General features: G+C 41.6%; 1 protein-coding gene across 1 annotated transcript in view; it reads right to left on the bottom strand.

Moving 5' to 3' along the window:
* Positions 1–14,535, bottom strand: part of vta1 (vesicle (multivesicular body) trafficking 1) — a 184,647-nt gene that overhangs the window by 108,168 nt on the left and 61,944 nt on the right. The window contains exon 2 of the mRNA XM_078557477.1: positions 13,909–14,003. Within this exon, the coding sequence (XP_078413603.1) occupies positions 13,909–14,003 (95 nt within the window). The remainder of the gene's footprint in view (positions 1–13,908; positions 14,004–14,535) is intronic.

Here is a 14,535-nt window from a genome sequence, read left to right as displayed (position 1 = left end):
GGAGGATGGTTGTGGTTGGTGGAGGTCAGTCATCTCAGCTCCAGAACATCACTGCAGGAGTTCCTCAGGGTAGTGTCCTAGGCCAAATCATCTTCAGCTGCTTCATCAATGAGCTTCCTTCCTTCGTAAGGTCAGAAGTGGGGATGTTCACTAACGATTGCACAATGTTCAGCACCATTTGTGACTCCTCAGATAATGAAGCAGTCCATGTCAAAATGCAGCAAGACCTGGACAATATCCAGGCTTGGGCTGACAAGTGGTAAGTAACAACTGCACCACACAAGTGCCAGGCAATGATCATCTCCAACAAGAGAGAATCTAACCATTGTCCCTTGATATTCAATGGCATTACCATCGCTGAATCCTCCACTAGCAACATCCTTGTGATTACCATTGACCAGAAACTGAACTGGACTAGCCATATAAATACTGGCTACAAGAGCGGGTCAGGGGCTAGGCATCCTGTGGTGAGTCTGAGGGAATACTCTCCACTTGCCTGGATGAGTACAGCTCCAACAACGCTCAAGAAGCTCGACATCATCCAGGACAAAGCCTGCTTGATTGGCACCCCATCCACAAACATTCACTCCCTCCACCACTGACGCAGTGGCAGCAGTGTGTACTATCTATAAGATCCACTGCGGCAACTCACCAGGCTGCTTTGACAGCACCTTCCAAACCCGCAACCTCTACCACCTAGGAGGACAAGGGCAGCAGATGCATGGGAACACCACCATGTGCAAGTTTCCCTCCCAAGCTGCACATCATCCTGACTTGGAAATATATCGCCATTCCTTCCTTGTCGCTGGATCAAAATCCTTGAGCTCCCTCCCTAACAGCACTGCGGATGTACCGACATCACATGGACTGCAGCGGTTCAAGAAGGCAGCTCGCCACCACCTTCTCAAGGGCAATTAAGGATGGGGAATAAATGCTGGCTTAGCCAGTGATGCCCACATCCCATGAATAAACAAAAAAAAAAAGGTGGCAAACCTGTAGGCATCTTCATAATGCATGTTGATGACTTCCTATGGGGTGGCACTAATGAGTTTGAAAACAAAGTTATTGACAGGATTAGAACCGACTTTAAGGTTGGGAGTCAGGCTAATGGGGCCTTTAAATATGTTGGATTAGAAATAAAACAGTATGGGTCTGTGGTTACTTTACACCAGCAATCGTATTTAGAAAGTGTTAGCCCTATCACAGTCAGTCGGGCTAGGTCCTCACAAAAAGTTGCAAACGGTTCCAAAGATGAGACGGAGCAGCTGCGTAGCGTAAACTGGCTAGGCGCACAGATGAAGCTGGATGCAAGCTTTGATATTCTTGAACTGAGTGCTATAATGAAACATCCCAAGGTCCAGGACATCCTACGGGCAAATAAAACGTTTTTAAAAATTGAAGATGGAGAAATATGTGAAGTTTCCATATTTGGGCGACCCTAAGAATGTCAAATTGATTGTGTTTAGTGATGCCCCTCATGCAAACCTTGTTGATGGGTTAAGTGCAGTGGGTTTCATAATATTTCTTGTGGATGAAATTGGGAAGTGTTGGCCCTTGGCTTGGGAAGCAAAGAAGATAAGGCAAATAGTACAGAGCAGTTGGGCTGCAGAGACTCTCACATTAGTAGAGGTGGTTGACATGGCATTCTTTTTATCTAAAACATTGGGGGAAATACTACACGTGGGAAAATGATGAAGAAAATGTCCCAATAGGATGTTATATTGAGAATTGATCCTTTTGGGATAATGTAAACTCCACAAAGTGCGTACGTGAAAAAAGATTATGAATTAATATTGCAAGTCTAAAACAAATGGTGGAGAAAAAGGAAATCTCTAAACTCCAATGGGTTGATATAAGCCATCAGTTACCAGATTGTTTCACCAAAAGGAATGCTTGTAGTGAAAAATTGTTGAGTGTATTAGAAGAGGGGCAACTCAAGATGTGAGTTTTAAAATGTGTGACTTACTTCCCTGTCTTCAATTATTTTTTGTCCAAAAAGAAAATTCACTTGTTATTTTTTTCTAGAATGGAATCTGTCAATGTTGGAATTGTGCTGCAATTGAGTACATGCTTTAAGTTGGTAATCAAGAGCAGCAATTGGGGAAGTATTAGGGCTTCATTACAAGAGTCTAAAAAGGTGTTCACACTGGGTTTTGGGGGAATTGAAAGGGTCTGTGTCTTTACTCTGCAGACTGGGGAATAAATCTGTCTTAAGTACAGGCTGGTTTCAGACTCATTTCTTCTCAACATATAATTATTGCAATGAATAATTTGTGCCATCGTGTCAGTGCTGGCTCCCTGAAGGAGCAACTCAACTAGTGCCGCACTCTCACCTTCTCTCCGTAGCCCTGCACAGTCTTCCTTTCCAGATAACAATCCAATTTTCTCGAATTCCTCGATTGAACCTGCCTCCACCACACACACAAGCAGTGCAACCCCAATCCTAACCAAAATTTTACTACATAAAAAAGTTTTTCCTTCATGTTGCCATTGCTTCTTTTGCCAATTACCTTAAATCTGAGCCCTCTGGCTCTCAATCCTTCCACCAATGGGAAGAGTTTTGCCCTTCTATTCTGTCCAGACCCATCACTATTTTGAACACCTCTATCAAATTTTTCTCCAAGGAGAAAAGTCCCAAACTCTCCAATCTATCTACATTACTGAAGTTTCTCATTCCTGGAGCCATTCTGGTAAATTTTTACTGCATCTTCTCTAATGCCTTCATATCCTTCCTTAAAGTGTGGTGCCCAGGACTGGATGCAATACTCCAGTTGAGACCAAACCAGTGTTTGATATCAGGAAAAATATGCAAACAATTGAAAAAAAGTGTTGATGTGAGAGAGTATAGTCTAAGGGATACTACATATTTGAAGAATTCTTATATTTTATATTGAGAAAAAGAAAAAGACTCAATTTTTAAAAATGCATAAATACAACCAGCTGAGTGTTTTCATGGGATCCAGTGGTTCCAAATCAACTCCCCAGCCTGTTCTCAGTCACAGCTATAACTATTTAACGAAGCCTCACCAGGAAAGATTCAAGGACAATTGACAAAACAGGTCTCCTACTGGAGTGAGAAATTTGACATTCGAAAAAAGAACAAAATCACCCATCATTTTTGAATCTACTTCCTCCAACTTCCAGGTGTGGTGAGCACAATGAGCAGAAACACTCACCTTCTCTATTTCAGCATTTCAAACCCAGTGCTCTGGATCTAGTTTAATAATATTAGCCCATTTGCTGCAGAGGAGGAAGATTTAGCTCTTCTCAATGCAGGTATTGTTTTTATTTTTCTTCTGCTCAAATGTCAAGATTATTCTAACCCTGGCAGCAATGCTTCTAATTCCTGGGGTACTAAAGCCTCCAAGATTGCGCACCAACAGCTTAGAAAAGATCTCCACTTTATTATACCCATTGACAGCACCGACCAGATAACCACTATTTGAACTTTCAGCAGTCTGTTAATTTGCAGGTACAAAAATTCCAATTCAACGCAGGTGCACTTCTTGTTTTGCAGATAGTAGATAAAGGATCACTCAAAATATCTACTGATGAGGTGGCACACTTATCATGAATTAAACACACCAGCTGGTGCGATACTGAGCCATGCAGAACTAAGGTGACTTCTGTTTAAGGACAGCTTCGTGGCGAGCTTGCAGTTCCTAACCAGGAAGGAGCTATGAGTACAATGATTCTGTTTAGCATTGTGACTCTGGGAGGTACTTTCGGAGGTTGAGTAGGAGGAATCCATGAAGGTTTTGGCTCAGAGCTACCACCCTGCGATCCATTTGCTAGAAAGCCTGCATATGTGAATACCAAGCGAGGGCATTTGACCGAGATAAATAGCTTGCTCGCTATCCCTGTCTACGGTAGGTTCCCTAAGGTGGGAAAGGTGACAATGTTGTTACTTTGCTTCATTTTACCCACCAGCACACTGACTCACTGTTTTCTTTGCCCAAGTGGCCATTCTTACAAGAAAAAGGAATAGACCACCATACGGCCCATCGAACCTGCTCTGCTATTCAATACGATCTTGAGTTTCAACTCCACTTTCCCGCTGGCTCCCCACACATCTGGGCTCCTTGAGACACTAGAAATCTGTCCACTCTGGCCTTAAATATATTCAGTGATGAAACATGCACAACCCTCTGGGCGAGAGAATTCCAAAGGTTCACAACTCTATGTGAAGACGTTTCTCCTCATCTCAGTCCTAAATGATAAGCCCCTTAATCTGAGACTGTTGCCCTGTGTTTTAGATTCACCGACCAGTGGAAACAATCTTCCAGAAACTACCCTATCAAGCTTCTTTAGTATCTTATAAAAACAAAAAGCTAAAAGCTACTGCGGATGCTGGAAATCCAAAACAAAAACAGAATTACCTGGAAAAACTCAGCAGGTCTGGCAGCATCGGTGGAGAAGAAATCAGTTAACGTTTCGGGTCTTCATGACCCTTCGGCAGAACTGAGTATAGTTAGGAGAAAAGTGAAATATAAGCTGGTCAGCTTATATTTCACTTTTCTCCTAACTATACTCAGTTCTGCCGAAGGGTCATGAAGACCCGAAACGTTAACTGATTTCTTCTCCACCGATGCTGCCAGACCTGCTGAGTTTTTCCAGGTAATTCTGATTTCCTTTAGTACCTTGTATGTTTCAATGAGATCGCCTCTCAATCCTCTAAATTCCAGAGAATACTGGCCCAATTTACATAGCCTCTCATCATGGGGCGACTGCCTCACCCCAGGGATCAATTTAGTGAATCTTTGCTGTACAGCCTCCAATGCAAGGATATATTTCCTTAAATATTGAAACCAAAACTATTTAATGTGCGAGTCTGCACAGTGAAGGTCAATAGGCTAATTAAGCATAGAGGACATTGCAGCATGAGCTGGCCCAGTCCACGCAGGTGATAGTGGTCAGTGGAGAGATATCCAAAATGGGAACTTTGACTTATTTGCCCTCCAGGGTGTAGGAGCAGTAAGCCTAAGTATCTATGCATTTGTGTTGTAGGATCTTGTGTATTAATCTTAGTCAAAACAACTAACCCCAAATTGACTAACTGCATAGACTGGGCATTAAGTTTGGGATTTTCTGATTTCCACTGCTTAGTACCTCTCCAGTGGGAAACAAAACACTGTGGCACACACTGCTTGGGACAAACTAAAGTGAAAGGATTGAAAGACAGACTTGCATTTATATAGCACCTTTCCTTGAATGGCTATTTGTTGGGCTAAATATCAACTCTCTCCATCCCCAGAGCACAGTGACAGCAGTGTACACAATCTACAGGATGCACTGCAGCAACTTACCAATGTTACTTCAACAAGATCTTCCTTTGTCTGTTTCTTATCTGCCAAGAAGATCAAGAGCCGCAAGGTCATGGGCATAAATGAGGCAGGGCAACATCTGCTCTTAGGTTTCAGTAAATGGTCATAAAAGAAAAGCTAGTCTCATCAATTGTCAGTTAAATTGACATGACACCACAGTGAGAAAGACAGGACCCAACCTATTTCAAATTAGAGTTAAAATAATTTACTATCTAGTTAAGATAAAATATAGTCACAGAAGAATGAGAAATGATTCAAACATAAAATTAGAAGAGGAATGAGGGAATGTGGAACAGTGGAGATTGTCCATAAATCCATTCCCCCACACACAAAAAAATTCTAAAATGAAAAAGATTGAAAGACAGACTTGCATTTATATAGTACCTTTCCTGACCTCAGGACATTACAAACATTTTACAGCCAGTAAAAAGCTTTTGAAACATAATAATGTTTGTAATATAGGAAATGCAGTAGCCAATTTGCACACAGCAAGGTCCCAAAACTGCCATGAGATAAATGACCAGATAATCTGTTTCAGGTGTTGGTTAGGGATAGATATTGGCCATGGCACAGGGCAGAACGTATCTTTGGCACCATGGCATCCTGGGCAATCTGAAATTCTCTGTCTGAAGTTCAGCAGCCAGCTAATAAAAAAACTACCATAGAACAGTGCAAAATGGGTAGTTGCTGTTGAAGCCTTGTGAACTGCAATGTCGCTGGGAAAAAGCAACTGCTGTTCAGAAGTTGGTCACTTTTCTACAGACGGGGGATTAACTTAATGAAAGGCCAGCATGGAGAGTTGCGGCTCTAGCTCATATTGCTAGCCAGGGAAAGTGCATGACAATAGGGAGATGACAGTACGGGTTCTAAATATGGATTGTAAAGAAAAATGAAGAAGCAATTGTTTCATTCCACCTTCCTTTCATTCCTTTTCAATGAGATAAATAGAACTTAAATACCTAGCTGGATGAAGTTTGGCATCATTCAGGAAAGAGCAGTTCACTTGATGAATTGCTATATGTTGTACTGAATATAGACTCTCTCCATCCCCACATATAGTGGCAGCAGTGTGTACAATCTATGGGTTGCAGTGCAGCAACTTACCAACGTTACTTCAGCAGCACCTTCCTTTGCCTGTAACTTAACTGCTGAAAAGATCCAGAGCAGCAACATTGTAGGCAAGCCATCACTAGCCTGATTTGGGCAAATAGCACTGTTTCTTCATCCCCATGGAGGCAGAGTCTTAGAATTCTCTACCTAACCCATTGTGAGAGCACCAGCATCACAGAGACTACAGTGGTTCAAGGAGATGTCCCACCAGCACTTTCTCAGGGCAACTAGAGATGGGCAATAAAGAATGCACCATTGCCCACATCCTGAGAACAAATTAAAAAGGGGAATGTTCCATAAGGAAAAAACGTTTCATCCCCTGCAATTAAATGATTACTTCATCTGGAGCACCCAAATCCACCATGGAGTGGGTATCCGAAGAGGAGACATTCTAATCCCAAACTACAGTCTTGACCATGCTGCTGCAGCTGATTGAATTTTGGGAATTGTCTGCCAAGAGTCTTCATTAGGCTGCTCTGGTATGGAGGTTAAAAGTTAAAAGTGGCTCCAACTGCAGCGGAGAACTTTATGCATGTGGCCAAGGAAGAATCAGGAGGATGACAAAACTGGGAAGAAAAGAAATTTTTAGGGACAGACTATTGGGCCCAAAAGTCCCCAAAAGTCCATCTTTTTTTTCAATTCAGTTTGCTTGCCTATTCACCTTCTCACCATGTCCCTCCACACAGAAATTGCCCCCAGTGCACATTCCATTTTTATTAACCAACCTCAGTGATCTCCTTGTCTATTGGCCTTTCCACAAAAAGGTTTGCCTGACCTCCTCACAGGATCCTTTAACAAAATAAAACTCAGTATAAATAGGTTTGTAGCCATCACTGTTCAGCAGAGGTACAGAATTATCTTTGTTTCTCTTTTTATGGTCGAATTCCTTTTTTGGAGTGATGGAGACTAGAAATTAAAAAAAAACACTACATTTCTTGTGAAAACGTTGAATGATCCCTTTCACTGGTGATGGCGGCTGCTGCTTTACTCTACCTGGAAATTTAAAGCTTTTACCTAAACTCAATCATTTATAGGAACAGTCAGCAACACGTGTGCACCAAGCTGCAAGGGTGGAAAAAATGTTAACCACAATTGATGAATATCCTTGCTGATATTTCACCACAAATTTGGGAACTCCTGGCCACAGGTTAATTTTGCAGAAAAATGAAACACTGTGTTATAGAGAGGGAAGATAAACAGGTTCTTTATTAAATGAAAGCTAGGATAAAATGTGGAGAAACAAACAGGTTCGGTTCTGCACGTAAACTTTCTCTGGGATTGGAGACAATTAATGCTTTGTTCATGTTTCGGCTTATCATCGTGCTGCCACTGGCAATTGTTAAACTAATGAAGATATAATGTTCTCATTTTAATGTCAAGCTGATGGACTAACAAAAGGTAACCTGACTGTACGACATTTTCATAAGTCAGGGGTTCCCAAACTATGGTACCGGCCACACTTGGAGTTGCAGAAACAGTGAATAACGTTGCGAGAAATAAAATCACATTACTCTCCCACCCACTTGTATTGGCCCAGCAGTAGGAAGTAACCATCATAAGATGAGCTCACGGTGATGAACACCTTGGCTGCAACGGCTCTGATTAGGCGTGCTGTGACATAACTGTGTCTCTACGTAAAGACACGAAGGGTTTCCTGGAGTGACAGAGGTGGAGATGGATTCAGATTTAGCGACCGAGGTCCCTGGGTTTCTTTCAAACATTTTCATATTTATATGATGTATCTCATGTTGATCTAGAATACGAGAACTTTAATAATTATATGCTGAACATTAATATGCTGATTTATTGCTGTTTTCATTTTGTTAGCGCCTGGGGTCATGATAATTTTCAAGTCGTAAAATGGAGTCATATCAGAACATTGTTTTTCATTCTTTCATGGGATGTGGGCGTCGCTGGCAAGGCCAGCATTTGTTGCCCATCCCTAATTACCCTTGAACTGAGTGGCTTGCTAGACCATTTCAGAGGGCAGTTAAGAATCAACCACATTGCTGAGAGTCTGGAGTTACATGTAGGGCAGACCAGGCAAGGACAACAAAGTTCCTTCCCTGATGTACACAAGTGAACCAGATGGGTTTTTACAACAATCGATAGTTCACCATTATGGAAACTAGTTTTATATTCCAGCTTTATTAATTGAATTTAAATTCCACCAGCTGCTCTGGTCCCCAAGTCCCCAGAAGATCAGCCTGGGACTCTGGATTACTAGTCCAGTGACATTTCCACTATGCCGGCCAAAATAGTTTTGGAAGCGCTGTTCTAAATGGTCACTCCAAAGTTGTAAGAGCCCTCTTCAGCTCTGAAGGAGAGTCATCCAGACTTCAAACATTAACTCTGTTTCTCTCTCCACAGATGCTGCCAGATCTGCTGAGTTTTCCCAGCAATTACTGTTTTTATTTCAGATTTCCAGCATCCACAGAATTTTAGAATCAATAGAAATTTACGACACACAAAGAGGCCATTCAGCCCACTGCTTTTATATCATTGTAAGAGCCCTTACTTCTTAGACTGAGTGGTAAAACTAAAGGTACATACAGGATCAGAATGGTTTTAAAAATAAGCTGTAGGATCACAGGACACTTGGGAATGAACTGCATCTAAAGTAAGGGCTTTAGATATGAATATATCTAAGATAGAAGAGCCAAGATATGAATAGTGGATACTTGTGTGTTAACTACAGGTTGTAACCAGCAGAAACGAGATGACAGGATGCAAACTGTGTAGCCTGTTTTCAAACTGGCCAAATGGGATGCGAGAATGCTTATCTGTATTCTTTCTATCAGCAGTATGGGGTGATATGCTGGTGCCCAACATGCTATGCCATGGTGTACATGATATACTTGAACACTGGTCAATTTCTCATGGCATTGCACATGGGAAATCAAGAGAAAATGTGATATTAGGTCAGCAGGGTTTTATGGGAGGGTGGGGGCAATGGCAGAGAAGAACAGAGGGAGAACTCTATCAGGAGGAGGGGAATAATGGAAAGAGAACCGGTTAACTATAGCATCTTTGGGGAAAAGTTGTGCAAACCCATAGCAGAGGGATCTAAGGGAAGGATGGAAAATGCTCCCAATAGGAGGGGAGCAGTTTCGGGGCAGTGCAGTTAAAGGCCTTAGAATACCCCAAAAACAGTCAACATAGGAGTGTGCAATACTGCAAGGTCATGCTTTGTTCCGTTTGGCCAGCCCCTGGCTTCTAAACCACTCACTATATTCTAATATTCATCTGCTTGAGTCTTTCCAACTCACTCTTAATATTACTGTTGTCATCAGTCCCAAGCATTTTCTTGGGCAGTCAGTTCAAATATTCATCACATTCCATGTACAGTCATTAAATATAATCTTCATATCAATCAGAAAATGGAAGGAAGGGAGGAACTCATGAAAATTACAAGCACCAGAGAAGTGGTACTGAGTAAATTGATGGAGCTGCGGGCTGACAAGTGCCTGGGTCCTGATGGACTTCATCCTAGGGTCTTAAAAGAAATGGCCAGTGAGATAGTTGATACACTGGTTTTAATTTTTTGAAACTCTCTAGATTCGGAGAAGGTTCCATTAGATTGGAAAATAGCAAATGTAACTCTATTATTCAAAAAGGGAGGGAAAGCGGGAAACTACAGGCCAGTTAGCTTAATATGTCATAGGGAAACAGTTCGAGACTATTATTAAAGAAGCTATAGCAGGGCGCTTGGATAAGTTCAAGGTAATCAGGCAGAGTCAACATGGTTTTGTGAAAGGGAAATCATGTTTAACCAACTTATTGGAGTTCTTTAAGGAAGTAACAAGTGCTGTAGATAAAGGGGAATAAGTAGATGTACTGTGCTTAGATTTCCAGAAGGCATTTGATAAAGTGCCACATCAAAGGTTATTGCGGAAAATAAAAGCTCATGGTATGGGGGTAACATACTGGTATGGATAGAAGATTGGTTGGCTAACAAGAAGCAGAGAGTAGGCATAAGTGGGTATTTTTCAGGTTGGCAAGGTGTAACGAGTGGTGTGCCACAGGGATCAATGCCAGGGCCTCAACTGTTCACAATTTATATAAATGACTTGGATAAAGGGATGGATGGCATGGTTGCCAAATTTGCTGATGACTCAAAGCTAGGTAGGAAAATAATTTGTGAAGAGGACATAAGGAAGCTACGAAAAGATATTGATAGGTTAAGTGAGTGGGCAAAGAGTATAATGTTGGAAAATGTGAAATTGTCCATTCTGGCAGGAAGAATAAAAGAGAGGCATATTCTCTAAATGGTGAGAGATTACAGAGCTCAGATGCAGAGGGATCAGGGTGTCTTAGTGCATAAATCGCAAAAGGTTAGTATGCAGGTTCAGCAAGTAATTAGGAAAGCTAATAGCATGTTATCATTTATTGCGAGGGGAATTGAATACAAAAGTAGGAAGGTTATGCTTCAGTTATACAGAGCACTAGTGAAACCACATCTGGAGTACTGTGTACAGTATTGGTCACCTTATTTAAGGAAGGATGTAAATGCGTTGGAAGCAGTTCAGAGAAGGTTTACCAGACTACCACCTGGAATGGCAGGTTGTCTTATGAGGAAAGGTTGGACAGGCTAGGCTTGTACCTGCTGGAGTTTATAAGAGTAAGAGGTGACTTGATTGAAACATAAGATCCTGAGGGGACTTGACAGGGTGGATGTGGAGAGGAGGTTTCCTCTTGTGAGAGAATCTAGAATAGGGGTCACTGTTTAAAAATAAGGGGTCGCCTATTTAAAACAGAGATGAGGCGAAATTTTTTCGCTGAGGGTTGTGAGCCTTTGGATCTCTCTTCCTGAAAAGGTGGCAGAAGCAGAGTCCGAGTATTTTTAAGGCAGAGGTGGATAGATTCTCAGTAAGCAAGGGGGTGATAGGTTATCGGGGGTAGGCGGGATGCAGATTTGAGGTTACTATCAGATCAGCCATGATCTTATTAAATGGCAAAGCAGCCTCGGGGGGCCGAATAATCTACGCCTGCTCCTTGTTAGTGCATTCATCCTTTGACCCTTTCAGCGATGTTCAACAGGTTCTTTGGGCTTAACCTAGTAAGGCCATGATTTCCTAGATGACAACTAAAACTAAAGTCAGTGCTCCAAATGGAAATACAACCAACCCTGCATAGTACAGTATCATACCCTATGAATAATGTGCTATTACAGGCACTACAGAATTCAAGATCCCATCCGCTTTATTTACTGCTCTCACACGTGCCCAGAAAGTTTCAAGGATCAATCCACCAATGCCTCAAATCCATTTCTCGTATTGTATCCAATAAGCCAACAACCATATTTCAATATTTATTGCTTGAGTGGTGCGCTTGGACGCTTCAGAGGTCATTACAAGTCAATCACATGGTGTGGACTGGAGTTCGAGTAAGCATTAGTGAAACAGCCGGGTCTTTATAAAATGTGCTATTTTCCTTAATGACAGTCTGGCATCATGATCAGGGGAGGTCTTGAGGTGCAGGGGTAACATCCCTACATCTGTGCCAGAAGCTTCAGGACTTGATGGTCATGCAAGATATGTTCATAACATGGCCGAACAGGTTGATTATCAGCCTGTAAATCCTTCCAATTCGCCTGATGGCAGGAGGTAAGAGCGGGTGAGTTTCTTGGTCAGCCATACTGCAGAAGGCAACAGCAAACTGCTCCAGTATTTTGTCAAGCATAACCATCAACCAATCTAATGGAAGTTCATGGTCACCAACACCCTCTTAGGGCACGGCACCTGAAGGAGGAGGCATCATGGCCACATTCTCATGCTAGCCCACAAATGACCTGGTTTATTGAACTCAATAACAATGTGCGATGGTGGGATTTAAGCTCTCAATTTTTGCAAATCCGGTGTCAAAAATGACATCATCTCTGTAGCAAGAGTTTATAGATTCAATTTTTTTCATTTCTCTGTACTTCACGAACTTGAAGCTCATCTGCCATTTCTCAGCCCAGATGAATTTTCTGTGTGTGTTCTAAGTTGTATTGTCATTTGAAAATGCCATACAATATAGGGCTTAGAGGCACAATAGGTTAATGATGCATAAAATAAATTCTGGAAAATTCCTAAAGTTAATTTGTCATGTACTTTCTGCAATACAAAAGTTCTAATTGGGCACATTGGCATTTGCTGAATTTGTTGTGGCTCCCAGGAAAGTGTCAAAATGCCTCCTGTACATTTTCAGATTAAACCAAATAGCCTCAACTTTAAAGTTATAATCATTTCAGATTGCCACCTCACCTCACAATGTGAACCATCACAAATGAAACTTTACTTTTACAAAAGGTTGGGTTTGAATGTTCAGATCACGATCTAAGACCGGAAGGTCAATCCCAATAGATCACGACTCAATATTGTTTATAACTCTCATTATTATGTTACAGTATAACATGCATTTGTCATTTATACTCCTTACGCTTCATGCATGACGTGTGCAGAGCCCAATTGTGATAACACTCAGTGCTCAGGTCCTCTGCACAATTCTACAAAAGACGTTTATCTCCTGCAGGGAGCTCAAAAAATAACACAAACAAATGCTCAGTAGGAAGCAGACAGCAAACTGCTGAAGAACAGGCTGGAAACAAACTTAATGTTGCCTTTGAACACTGGAATGGCACGCATCATAACTAAAGGCACCTCACAATGGTGCTCAAGTGGAGGCATGGCAACTTTTGATGTCCAGTTTTGTTTTACTAATGAGCTGCTGGGCCTTATAGGGGAACAGGAGGAAGCAGTCCTGCATTCACCGTGGCTCTGACATTATTGGGCTACAGGAAAACAAAGTTTGCTATTAGAACCAGGAAGCTTGCATCCTTTATTATAGTGTGGCAGCAACAGGAGTACGATACTCCCCCTCTGCCAGTGCACTACTGATATAAAAATGGCTAATATGTTTTTTCCACTAAGATTCTGTCGATAGATACGAAGAGGTTAAAAATGACACATCAGCAGAGCAATCACAGACAAAATCACAGTTCAGTTACTGTTCATGACCCCCTAGTCACACATCTTTCAAGACTGTTTGAAGACCAATGTGAACCAAAAAGGATAATAAAGTGGCACTGTGATTATGGAATACACTGAACCACAGATTTGTTTGCAGCTGCTTCTCCTCTCTCCCATTGTTCTCCATGTAACTCAATAAAGGATGAGGGAGGCCATTTGACCGATTCAATCAGGGAGGCCCTGTAATTCTCTCCATCACAGCCCCTAACAGTCATCTGACACAGTCTGTACTATTGGGAAAGGTGCCACTTGATGCTTAATCATTTTAGGTCTTGATTTCCCTCAGGACCACTCTGTGATGTGGAGTAATGGAATGAATTTAGATTTGTATCATCTGATCTAAATCTAAATGTGCCCTCTGAAGCAAGTTTAGCCATAGATTACGTTTGGTTTTGATTTATTGTGTGCAATTCCACAAGAAATTAACCAGTCTAAGAATAAGGTTTTAAATTGATACTTACAATCTCTAGTTGATCCATTAGTTTCACCAAGAACTTGTGGCATTCTGGAGTTTTACTATCAATTTTCATTCCAGTCTGCATAGCATACAGGCGGCCTGCACAAACGGAAAGAAAAGGACAGTAAATTCTGGTAAAATTAATTATACAAATAACATCCCAGGAACAATAACCTTTCATGATCATGAGAAGCAAATGCACAGTGCAATGACCTTTGACCTAGAAGCGGTACAGTAGGACATTTGTATTTCTTCAAAATATCTGTGGAATTTGTAATTGGTTTTAAGAATGGTTAAAAAGGACTTTCAAGGGATCAATTATAATTTTCTTGAATAATTAGAGATACTGGTCCATGTGACCTGGCAACCCTTGACCTGGAAGCAACATCAAGAGGGAGGAGGGTAACATACGAAAGCCGTATGGTCAGACACAAAGGAGAGCTGCAGACAAAGGATAGTTGCAGCAGAGGGGAGAACAGAGAAGGCACATTAAAGCGGAGATGCGTTTGTGTAATACAGTTAAATGGGACAGAAAGCCAAAGACAGTTAGAGCAGGAATTGTAAACTGGACAATTTTACTACTGCTGCTGCAATCTTGCTAAAGCCGATCAGGCTGTTTAACAGGATTGAT

Source organism: Cetorhinus maximus, chromosome 14 (assembly GCF_964194155.1).
Source record: "Cetorhinus maximus chromosome 14, sCetMax3.hap1.1, whole genome shotgun sequence".
In the NCBI taxonomy this organism is placed as follows: Eukaryota; Metazoa; Chordata; class Chondrichthyes; order Lamniformes; family Cetorhinidae; genus Cetorhinus; species Cetorhinus maximus.
Note: the sequence above shows the minus strand (reverse complement) of the source record. Positions and strands in the feature narration are given on the sequence as shown.